The sequence below is a fragment of the Pygocentrus nattereri genome, chromosome 23 (genome assembly GCF_015220715.1).
Source record: "Pygocentrus nattereri isolate fPygNat1 chromosome 23, fPygNat1.pri, whole genome shotgun sequence".
NCBI lineage: Eukaryota > Metazoa > Chordata > Actinopteri > Characiformes > Serrasalmidae > Pygocentrus > Pygocentrus nattereri.
Window position 1 is genome coordinate 1,032,501 of NC_051233.1, and position 12,500 is coordinate 1,045,000.

The 12,500-nt window shown below is 43.8% G+C and overlaps 1 protein-coding gene across 1 annotated transcript in view; it reads left to right on the top strand.

The window, feature by feature from the left end:
- The first annotated feature begins 2,511 nt into the window (after positions 1 to 2,511).
- Positions 2,512 to 12,500, top strand: part of eif1axa (eukaryotic translation initiation factor 1A X-linked a) — a 15,423-nt gene continuing 5,434 nt past the window's right edge. The window contains exons 1-3 of the mRNA XM_037533147.1: positions 2,512 to 2,641; positions 8,141 to 8,224; positions 12,453 to 12,500. The exon at positions 12,453 to 12,500 is cut by the window's right edge and continues 56 nt beyond it. Coding sequence (XP_037389044.1) covers positions 2,626 to 2,641; positions 8,141 to 8,224; positions 12,453 to 12,500 — 148 coding nt within the window. The 5' untranslated portion in view covers positions 2,512 to 2,625. The remainder of the gene's footprint in view (positions 2,642 to 8,140; positions 8,225 to 12,452) is intronic.

Genomic DNA, 12,500 nt, shown 5'->3' on the forward strand with positions numbered 1-12,500 from the left:
TTTTGGACAATTTCACACTCCCAACTTTGTGGGAACAGTTTGGGGACGGCCCCTTCCTGCTCCAACATGACTGAGCACCAGTGCACAAAGCAGGTCCATAAAGACGTGGATGAGCCAGTTTGGTGTGGAAGAACTTGACTGGCCTGCACAAAGTCCTGACCGCAACCCCATAGAACACCTTTGGGCTGAATTAGAGCGGAGACTGTGAGCCAGGCCTTCTCGTCCAACATCAGTGTCTGACCTCACAAATGTGCTTCTGGAAGAACGGTCAAAAATTCCCATAAACACTACTAACCCTTGTGGAAAGCCTTCCCAGAAGAGTTGAAGCTGTTACAGCTGCAAAGGGTGGGCCGGCATCATATTAAACCCTATGGATTAAGAATGGGACGTCACTCAAGTTCATATGCGTGTGAAGCCAGACGACCGAATACTTTCGCAATATAATGTATTTCAACATAATAAAATATTCTGAGAAAAAAGGCATTTTGACGTATTAGAGCACAGGTCACAACTTTGACATACTGCTGTTATGGGAAGCCCATAGACAGACGCTTGAAAACATGCTGATGATGATTCCATGGAAACACGGAGTGATGAATATTTGCAATAACCATGTTATGGCATATATTATCAAAGCTAGTCCCTATAGTTGGTCAAGAGTGTTTGATTGGTTACTGTTACTGCTACTGAGAGCTGATTGGTCAGAGTTACTGCTACTGAGAGCTGATTGGTCAGAGTTACTGCTACTGAGAGCTGATTGGTTAGCGTTACTGCTACTGAGAGCTGATTGGTTAGCGTTACTGCTACTGAGAGCTGATTGGTTAGCGTTACTGCTACTGAGAGCTGATTGGTTAGTGTTACTGCTACTGAGAGCTGATTGGTTAGTGTTACTGCTACTGAGAGCTGATTGGTTAGTGTTACTGCTACTGAGAGCTGATTGGTCAGAGTTACTGCTACTGAGAGCTGATTGGTCAGAGTTACTGCTACTGAGAGCTGATTGGTTAGTGTTACTGCTACTGAGAGCTGATTGGTTAGTGTTACTGCTACTGAGAGCTGGTTGGTTAGTGTTACTGCTACTGAGAGCTGATTGGTTAGTGTTACTGCTACTGAGAGCTGATTGGTTAGAGTTACTGCTACTGAGAGCTGATTGGTTAGAGTTACTGCTACTGAGAGCTGATTGGTTAGTGTTACTGCTACTGAGAGCTGATTGGTTAGCGTTACTGCTACTGAGAGCTGATTGGTTAGAGTTACTGCTACTGAGAGCTGATTGGTTAGTGTTACTGCTACTGAGAGCTGATTGGTTAGTGTTACTGCTACTGAGAGCTGATTGGTTAGTGTTACTGCTACTGAGAGCTGATTGGTTAGAGTTACTGCTACTGAGAGCTGATTGGTTAGAGTTACTGCTACTGAGAGCTGATTGGTTAGTGTTACTGCTACTGAGAGCTGATTGGTTAGTGTTACTGCTACTGAGAGCTGATTGGTTAGCGTTACTGCTACTGAGAGCTGATTGGTTAGCGTTACTGCTACTGAGAGCTGATTGGTTAGCGTTACTGCTACTGAGAGCTGATTGGTTAGCGTTACTGCTACTGAGAGCTGATTGGTTAGTGTTACTGCTACTGAGAGCTGATTGGTTAGAGTTACTGCTACTGAGAGCTGATTGGTTAGAGTTACTGCTACTGAGAGCTGATTGGTTAGTGTTACTGCTACTGAGAGCTGATTGCTTAGAGTTACTGCTACTGAGAGCTGATTGGTTAGTGTTACTACTACTGAGAGCTGATTGGTTAGTGTTACTGCTACTGAGAGCTGATTGGTTAGTGTTACTGCTACTGAGAGCTGATTGGTTAGTGTTACTGCTACTGAGAGCTGATTGGTTAGTGTTACTGCTACTGAGAGCTGATTGGTTAGAGTTACTGCTACTGAGAGCTGATTGGTTAGAGTTACTGCTACTGAGAGCTGATTGGTTAGTGTTACTGCTACTGAGAGCTGATTGGTTAGCGTTACTGCTACTGAGAGCTGATTGGTTAGTGTTACTGCTACTGAGAGCTGATTGGTTAGTGTTACTGCTACTGAGAGCGGATTGGTTAGCGTTACTGCTACTGAGAGCTGATTGGTTAGTAGTTACAGCTACTGAGAGCTGATTGGTTAGCGTTACTGCTACTGAGAGCTGATTGGTTAGTAGTTACAGCTACTGAGAGCTGATTGGTTAGTGTTACTGCTACTGAGAGCTGATTGGTTAGTGTTACTGCTACTGAGAGCTGATTGGTTACTAGTTACAGCTACTGAGAGCTGATTGGTTAGTGTTACTGCTACTGAGAGCTGATTGGTTAGTAGTTACAGCAGTGTTAAAATGTTTAAAATGAATACATTTATAAACTATGATTTTGATCAAAAGCTCCAAATCAATCCATTCATTTTGGCCTGGTCTGAGAAGCTACTACAGAGCTGTCTGGCTCTTTGTCCTCGAGATGTTTTGAATAAAGCTTGTCGCGAAGTTCCAGCGCCGCGCATGCGCAGTGAGCGGCGTAAAGCGGAAGTGGAGCGGCTCAGTTGAAAATCCACGTTTTTCAATTTTTCGGTTTTTCAGCCTCAAAACAGGAAAACAAGAAAACACCCACCGGAGAGAACATGCCGAAGAACAAAGGTATAAACGGACCGATTTACAGAGGGAGAGAGAAAGAGAGAGAGAGAGACAGAGAGAGAGATAGAGGGAAAACGGAGAGAGAGAGAGAGAGATAGAGGGAAAACGGAGAGAGAGAGAGAGAGAGAGATAGAGGGAAAACGGAGAGAGAGAGAGACACAGAGAGAGAGAGATAGAGGGAAAACGGAGAGAGAGAGAGACAGAGAGAGAGAGAGAGATAGAGGGAAAACGGAGAGAGAGAGAGACACAGAGAGAGAGAGATAGAGGGAAAACGGAGAGAGAGAGAGACACAGAGAGAGAGAGATAGAGGGAAAACGGAGAGAGAGAGAGACACAGAGAGAGAGATAGAGGGAAAACGGAGAGAGAGAGATAGAGGGAAAACGGAGAGAGAGAGAGACAGAGAGAGAGATAGAGGGAAAACGGAGAGAGAGAGATAGAGGGAAAACGGAGAGAGAGAGAGACAGAGAGAGAGATAGAGGGAAAACGGAGAGAGAGAGATAGAGGGAAAACGGAGAGAGAGAGAGACAGAGAGAGAGAGATAGAGGGAAAACGGAGAGAGAGAGATAGAGGGAAAACGGAGAGAGAGAGAGACAGAGAGAGAGATAGAGGGAAAACGGAGAGAGAGAGATAGAGGGAAAACGGAGAGAGAGAGAGACAGAGAGAGAGATAGAGGGAAAACGGAGAGAGAGAGACAGAGGGAAAACGGAGAGAGAGAGAGATAGAGGGAAAACGGAGAGAGGGAGAGAAATAGAGAGAGAGAGAGAGAGAGAGAGACAGAGAAATAGAGAGAGAGAGAGAGGGAAAATGGAGAGAGACAGAGAGAGAGAAAGGGAAAGAGAGACAGAAATAGAGAGAGAGGGAAAACGGAGAGAGACAGAGAAATAGAGAGAGAGAGAGAGAGGGAAAACGGAGAGAGAGAGAGAGGGAAAACAGAGAGACAGAAATGGAGAGAGAGGGAAAGAGAGAGATAGAGAGAGAGGGGGAAAACGGGGGGAGAGAGAGAGAGGGGGGGGGGGGCGGAGAGAGACAGAAATAGAGAGAGAGAGAGAGAGAGAGGGAAAAAGGAGCGAGACAGACAGAGAGAGAGAGAGAGGGAAAACGGAGAGAGACAGAGAAATAGAGAGAGAGGGAAAACGGAGAGAGACAGAAATAGATAGAGAGAGAGAGAGGGGGAAAACGGGGAGAGAGAGAGGGGGAGGGAGAGAGAGAGGGGGGGGGGGAGAGAGACAGAAATAGAGAGAGAGAGAGAGGGAAAAAGGAGCGAGACAGAGAAATAAAGAGAGAGGAAAAAAAGGAGAGAGACAGAGAAAGAGAGAGGGAAAACGGAGAGAGACAGAGAAATAGAGAGAGAGGGAAAACGGAGAGAGACAGAGAAATAGAGAGAGAGGGAAAACGGAGAGAGACAGAGAAATAGATAGAGAGGGGGAAAACGGGGAGAGAGAGGGGGAAAACGGGGAGAGAGAGAGAGAGAGAGAGAGAGAGAGAGGGGGGGGGGGGGAAACGGAGAGAGACAGAGAAATAGAGAGAGAGAGGGAAAAAGGAGAGAGACAGAGAAATAGAGAGAGAGAGGGAAAAAGGAGAGAGACAGAGAAATAGAGAGAGAGAGGGAAAAAGGAGAGAGACAGAGAAATAGAGAGAGAGAGGGAAAACGGAGAGAGACAGAGAAATAGAGAGAGGGAAAAAGGAGAGAGACAGAGAAATAGAGAGAGAGAGGGAAAACGGAGAGAGACAGAGAAATAGAGAGAGAGAGGGAAAAAGGAGAGAGACAGAGAAATAGAGAGAGAGATAGAGGGAAAACGGAAAGAGAGAGAGACAGAGAGAGATAGAGGGAAAACGGAGAGAGAGAGAGATAGAGGGAAAACGGAGAGAGAGGGAGAGAAATAGAGAGAGAGAGGGGGGGGGAAACGGAGAGAGACAGAGAAATAGAGAGAGAGAGGGAAAAAGGAGAGAGACAGAGAAATAGAGAGAGAGAGGGAAAACGGAGAGAGACAGAGAAATAGAGAGAGAGAGGGAAAAAGGAGAGAGACAGAGAAATAGAGAGAGAGATAGAGGGAAAACGGAAAGAGAGAGAGACAGAGAGAGATAGAGGGAAAACGGAGAGAGAGAGAGATAGAGGGAAAACGGAGAGAGAGGGAGAGAAATAGAGAGAGAGAGAGAGAGAGGGGGGGGGAAACGGAGAGAGACAGAGAAATAGAGAGAGAGAGGGAAAAAGGAGAGAGACAGAGAAATAGAGAGAGAGAGGGAAAACGGAGAGAGACAGAGAAATAGAGAGATAGAGGGAAAACGGAGAGAGAGAGAGACAGAGACGGATAGAGGGAAAACGGAGAGAGAGAGAGATAGAGGGAAAACGGAGAGAGGGAGAGAAATAGAGAGAGAGAGAGAGAGGGAAAATGGAGAGAGACAGAGAAATAGAGGGAAAGAGAGAGAGATAGAGAGAGGGGGGAAAACGGAGAGAGACAGAGAAATAGAGAGAGAGACAGAGGGAAAACGGAGAGACAGAAATAGAGAGAGAGGGGGAAAACGGGGAGAGAGAGAGAGAGAGGGGGAAAACGGGGAGAGAGAGGGGGAGAGAGAGAGGGGGGGGGGGGAAACGGGGAGAGAGAGGGGGAGAGAGAGAGGGGGGGGGAAAACGGGGAGAGAGAGGGGGAGAGAGAGAGGGGGGGGGGAAAACGGGGAGAGAGAGAGAGGGGGAAAATGGAGAGAGACGGAGAGAGAGGGGGAAAATGGAGAGAGAGGGAGAGAAATAGAGAGAGATAGAGAAATAGAGAGAGAGGGAAAACGGAGAGAGACAGAAATAGAGAGAGAGGGAAAACGGAGAGAGACAGAAATAGAGGGAAAGAGAGAGAGATAGAGAGAGACAGAGAAATAGAGAGATAGAGGGAAAACGGAGAGAGAGAGAGACAGAGACGGATAGAGGGAAAACGGAGAGAGAGAGAGATAGAGGGAAAACGGAGAGAGGGAGAGAAATAGAGAGAGAGAGAGAGAGGGAAAATGGAGAGAGACAGAGAAATAGAGAGAGAGAGGGAAAATGGAGAGAGACAGAGAGAGAGAGAGAGGGAAAACGGAGAGAGAGAGAGAGGGAAAACAGAGACAGAAGTGGAGAGAGAGGGAAAGAGAGAGATAGAGAGAGAGGGAGGGAAAAAGGAGCGAGACAGAGAAATAGAGAGAGAGGGGGGGGGGGGGACGGAGAGAGACAGAAATAGAGAGAGGGAAAAAGGAGAGAGACAGAAATAGAGAGAGGGAAAAAGGAGCGAGACAGAGAAATAGAGAGAGAGAGGGGAAAAAGGAGAGAGACAGAGAGAGAGAGAGGGAAAACGGAGAGAGACAGAGAAATAGAGAGAGAGGGAAAACGGAGAGAGACAGAGAAATAGATAGAGAGAGAGGGGGAAAACGGGGAGAGAGAGAGAGAGGGGGAAAACGGGGAGAGAGAGAGAGAGAGAGAGAGAGAGAGGGGGAAAATGGAGAGAGACGGAGAGAGAGGGGGAAAATGGAGAGAGAGAGAGGGAAAACGGAGAGAGATAGAGAAATAGAGAGAGATGGGGGGGGAAACGGAGAGAGACAGAGAAATAGAGAGAGAGAGAGGGGAAAAAGGAGAGAGACAGAGAAATAGAGAGAGAGAGGGAAAACGGAGAGAGACAGAAATAGAGAGAGAGGGAAAACGGAGAGAGACAGAGAAATAGATAGAGAGAGAGGGGGAAAACGGGGAGAGAGAGAGAGAGGGGGAAAACGGGGAGAGAGAGGGGGAGAGAGAGAGAGGGGGGGAAAACGGGGAGAGAGAGGGGGAGAGAGAGAGGGGGGGAAAACGGGGAGAGAGAGGGGGAGAGAGAGAGGGGGGGAAAACGGGGAGAGAGAGAGAGAGAGAGAGAGGGGGAAAATGGAGAGAGACGGAGAGAGAGGGGGAAAATGGAGAGAGAGAGAGGGAAAACGGAGAGAGATAGAGAAATAGAGAGAGATAGAGAGAGAGGGAAAACGGAGAGAGACAGAGAAATAGAGGGAAAGAGAGAGAGATAGAGAGAGGGGGGAAAACGGAGAGAGACAGAGAAATAGAGAGAGAGACAGAAATAGAGAGAGAGGGGGAAAACGGGGAGAGAGAGAGAGAGAGGGGGAAAACGGGGAGAGAGAGGGGGAGAGAGAGAGGGGGGGGGGAAACGGGGAGAGAGAGGGGGAGAGAGAGAGGGGGGGGGGGAAACGGGGAGAGAGAGGGGGAGAGAGAGAGAGGGGGGGGAAAACGGGGAGAGAGAGAGAGGGGGAAAATGGAGAGAGACGGAGAGAGAGGGGGAAAATGGAGAGAGAGAGAGGGAAAACGGAGAGAGATAGAGAGAGAGGGAAAACGGAGAGAGACAGAAATAGAGAGAGAGGGAAAACGGAGAGAGACAGAAATAGAGGGAAAGAGAGAGAGATAGAGAGAGGGGGGAAAATGGAGAGAGACAGAGAAATAGAGAGAGAGAGACAGAGGGAAAACGGAGAGAGACAGAGAAATAGAGAGAGAGGGAAAACAGAGAGAGGAGGGGGGGGAAGAGAGAGGGGGAAAACGGAGAGAGAAAGAGAGAGAGGGAAAACAGAGAGGGGGAAAACGGAGAGAGAGGGGGGGGAAACGGGGAGAGAGAGGGGGGGGGGAACGGAGAGAGACAGAGATAGAGAGAGGGAAAACGGAGAGAGAGAGAGGGAAAAAGAAGAGGGGGGAAAACGGAGAGGGGGGGACGGGGAGAGAGAGACAGAGAGAGGGGGAAAACGGGGCGAGAGAGAGAGGGAAAACGGGGCGAGAGACAGAGAGAGAGAGGGAAAACGGGGCGAGAGACAGAGAGAGAGGGAAAACGGGAGAGAGAGAGAGAGAGGGAAAACGGAGAGGGGGGGGACGGGGAGACAGAGAGAGAGGGGGAAAACGGGGCGAGAGACAGAGAGAGAGGGAAAACGGGAGAGAGAGAGAGAGAGAGAGGGAAAACGGAGAGGGGGGGGACGGGGAGAGAGAGAGACAGAGAGAGAGGGGGAAAACGGGGAGAGAGACAGAGAGAGAGGGAAAACGGGAGAGAGAGATAGAGAGAGGGAAAACGGAGAGGGGGGGGACGGGGAGAGACAGAGAGAGAGGGGGAAAACGGGGAGCGAGAGAGACGGGGGGGGGGTCTGTAGTGATTGACTCTGCGCGCTATGTTGCTGTTTATTTACTGAATTTAACACACTGGTGGAAAAATAAAACATCAGATGTGACCAATTCAAAATTTATGGCCTATTTTATATTTGAGGTTTGTTTATAATTCAGGTTTTATTGAATTAGTCAGCAAATAAATAGACATTTTATGTTAAATTTGCTGAAAAATGTCATGTAAGTGTGATCGCTGTAGTAGATTAGTGGAAACTTATTTTCACTTAATTAAAAATAAAAAAAAGTTAAAAAACGTGAAGTGCTGAGTGACGAAATGGCCGAAAAGCACATCCTCAGCTTTCAGACACACGGTCAGTTCATTCTGAACATCCACCGATATCCCAGTGTTCACCTGTGTGCAGGTAAGGGAGGTAAAAATCGAAGACGTGGAAAGAACGAAAACGAGTCGGAGAAGAGAGAACTGGTATTCAAGGAGGATGGCCAGGGTGAGTTACCATGACAACAGACCTTCTTTACAGCTCATCTTTTAGTTAATTTAAAATGGTCACATTAATCTGAAACAGTATCAACCTATAAGAACTGGATTCATACTGGATTAAAATCTCTCCACAATTATTACAGTCAGACTGTAAAACTGCACACTGCAGATTCATACTGGATTAAAATCACTCCACAATTATTACAGTCAGACTGTAAAACTACACGCTGCAGATTCATACTGGATTAAAATCACTCCACAATTATTACAGTCAGACTGTAAAACTACACACTGCAGATTCATACTGGATTAAAATCACTCCACAATTATTACAGTCAGACTGTAAAACTACACGCTGCAGATTCATACTGGATTAAAATCACTCCACAATTATTACAGTCAGACTGTAAAACTACACACTGCAGATTCATACTGGATTAAAATCACTCCACAATTATTACCGTCAGACTGTAAAACTACACACTGCAGATTCATACTGGATTAAAATCACTCCACAATTATTACAGTCAGACTGTAAAACTACACACTGCAGATTCATACTGGATTAAAATCACTCTACAATTATTACAGTCAGACTGTAAAACTACACACGCTGCAGATTCATACTGGATTAAAATCTCTCCACAATTATTACAGTCAGACTGTAAAACTACACACTGCAGATTCATACTGGATTAAAATCACTCCACAATTATTACAGTCAGACTGTAAAACTACACACTGCAGATTCATACTGGATTAAAATCACTCCACAATTATTACAGTCAGACTGTAAAACTACACACTGCAGATTCATACTGGATTAAAATCACTCCACAATTATTACAGTCAGACTGTAAAACTACACACTGCAGATTCATACTGGATTAAAATCACTCCACAATTATTACCGTCAGACTGTAAAACTACACACTGCAGATTCATACTGGATTAAAATCTCTCCACAATTATTACAGTCAGACTGTAAAACTACACACTGCAGATTCATACTGGATTAAAATCACTCCACAATTATTACAGTCAGACTGTAAAACTACACACTGCAGATTCATACTGGATTAAAATCACTCCACAATTATTACAGTCAGACTGTAAAACTACACACTGCAGATTCATACTGGATTAAAATCACTCCACAATTATTACCATCAGACTGTAAAACTACACACTGCAGATTCATACTGGATTAAAATCACTCCACAATTATTACAGTCAGACTGTAAAACTACACACTGCAGATTCATACTGGATTAAAATCACTCCACAATTATTACAGTCAGACTGTAAAACTACACACTGCAGATTCATACTGGATTAAAATCACTCCACAATTATTACAGTCAGACTGTAAAACTACACACTGCAGATTCATACTGGATTAAAATCACTCCACAATTATTACAGTCAGACTGTAAAACTACACACTGCAGATTCATACTGGATTAAAATCACTCCACAATTATTACAGTCAGACTGTAAAACTACACACGCTGCAGATTCATACTGGATTAAAATCACTCCACAATTATTACAGTCAGACTGTAAAACTACACACTGCAGATTCATACTGGATTAAAATCACTCCACAATTATTACCGTCAGACTGTAAAACTACACACTGCAGATTCATACTGGATTAAAATCACTCCACAATTATTACCGTCAGACTGTAAAACTACACACTGCAGATTCATACTGGATTAAAATCACTCCACAATTATTACCGTCAGACTGTAAAACTACACGCTGCAGATTCATACTGGATTAAAATCACTCCACAATTATTACAGTCAGACTGTAAAACTACACGCTGCAGATTCATACTGGATTAAAATCACTCCACAATTATTACAGTCAGACTGTAAAACTACACACTGCAGATTCATACTGGATTAAAATCACTCCACAATTATTACAGTCAGACCGTAAACCTACACGCTGCAGATTCATACTGGATTAAAATCACTCCACAATTATTACCGTCAGACCGTAAAACTACACACAGCAGATTCATACTGGATTAAAATCACTCCACAATTATTACAGTCAGACCGTAAAACTACACACAGCAGATTCATACTGGATTAAAATCACTCCACAATTATTACAGTCAGACCGTAAAACTACACACTGCAGATTCATACTGGATTAAAATCACTCCACAATTATTACAGTCAGACTGTAAAACTACACACTGCAGATTCATACTGGATTAAAATCACTCCACAATTATTACCGTCAGACTGTAAAACTACACACTGCAGATTCATACTGGATTAAAATCGCTCCACAATTATTACCGTCAGACTGTAAAACTACACGCTGCAGATTCATACTGGATTAAAATCGCTCCACAATTATTACCGTCAGACTGTAAAACTACACACTGCAGATTCATACTGGATTAAAATCGCTTCACAATTATTACAGTCAGACTGTAAAACTACACACTGCAGATTCATACTGGATTAAAATCACTCCACAATTATTACCGTCAGACTGTAAAACTACACACTGCAGATTCATACTGGATTAAAATCACTCCACAATTATTACAGTCAGACTGTAAAACTACACACTGCAGATTCATACTGGATTAAAATAGCTTCACAATTATTACAGTCAGACTGTAAAACTACACACTGCAGATTCATACTGGATTAAAATCACTCCACAATTATTACCGTCAGACTGTAAAACTACACACTGCAGATTCATACTGGATTAAAATCACTCCACAATTATTACAGTCAGACTGTAAAACTACACGCTGCAGATTCATACCGGATTAAAATCACTCCACAATTATTACAGTCAGACTGTAAAACTACACACTGCAGATTCATACTGGATTAAAATCACTCCACAATTATTACCGTCAGACTGTAAAACTACACACTGCAGATTCATACTGGATTAAAATCACTCCACAATTATTACAGTCAGACTGTAAAACTACACGCTGCAGATTCATACTGGATTAAAATCGCTTCACAATTATTACAGTCAGACTGTAAAACTACACACTGCAGATTCATACTGGATTAAAATCTCTCCACAATTATTACAGTCAGACTGTAAAACTACACACTGCAGATTCATACTGGATTAAAATCACTCCACAATTATTACAGTCAGACTGTAAAACTACACGCTGCAGATTCATACTGGATTAAAATCACTCCACAATTATTACCGTCAGACTGTAAAACTACACACTGCAGATTCATACTGGATTAAAATCACTCCACAATTATTACAGTCAGACTGTAAAACTACACGCTGCAGATTCATACTGGATTAAAATCACTCCACAATTATTACAGTCAGACTGTAAATCTACACACTGCAGATTCATACTGGATTAAAATCACTCCACAATTATTACCGTCAGACTGTAAAACTACACACTGCAGATTCATACTGGATTAAAATCTCTCCACAATTATTACAGTCAGACTGTAAAACTACACACTGCAGATTCACACTGGATTAAAATCACTCCACAATTATTACAGTCAGACTGTAAAACTACACACTGCAGATTCACACTGGATTAAAATCACTCCACAATTATTACAGTCAGACTGTAAAACTACACACTGCAGATTCATACTGGATTAAAATCACTCCACAATTATTACAGTCAGACTGTAAAACTACACACTGCAGATTCATACTGGATTAAAATCACTCCACAATTATTACAGTCAAACTGTAAAACTACACACTGCAGATTCAGACTGGATTAAAATCACTCCACAATTATTACAGTCAGACTGTAAAACTACACACAGCAGATTCATACTGGATTAAAATCACTCCACAATTATTACAGTCAGACTGTAAAACTACACACAGCAGATTCATACTGGATTAAAATCTCTCCACAATTATTACAGTCAGCCTGTAAAACTACACACTGCAGATTCATACTGGATTAAAATCACTCCACAATTATTGCAGTCAGACTGTAAAACTACACACTGCAGATTCATACTGGATTAAAATCTCTCCACAATTATTACAGTCAGACTGTAAAACTACACACTGCAGATTCATACTGGATTAAAATCACTCCACAATTATTGCAGTCAGACTGTAAAACTACACACTGCAGATTCATACTGGATTAAAATCATTTCCCCTTTCAGCATTTACGTATTGTGTGTGTGTGTGTGTGTGTGTGTGTGTGTGTGTGTGTGTGTGTGTAGAATACGCTCAGGTGATCAAGATGTTGGGAAATGGGCGGCTGGAGGCCA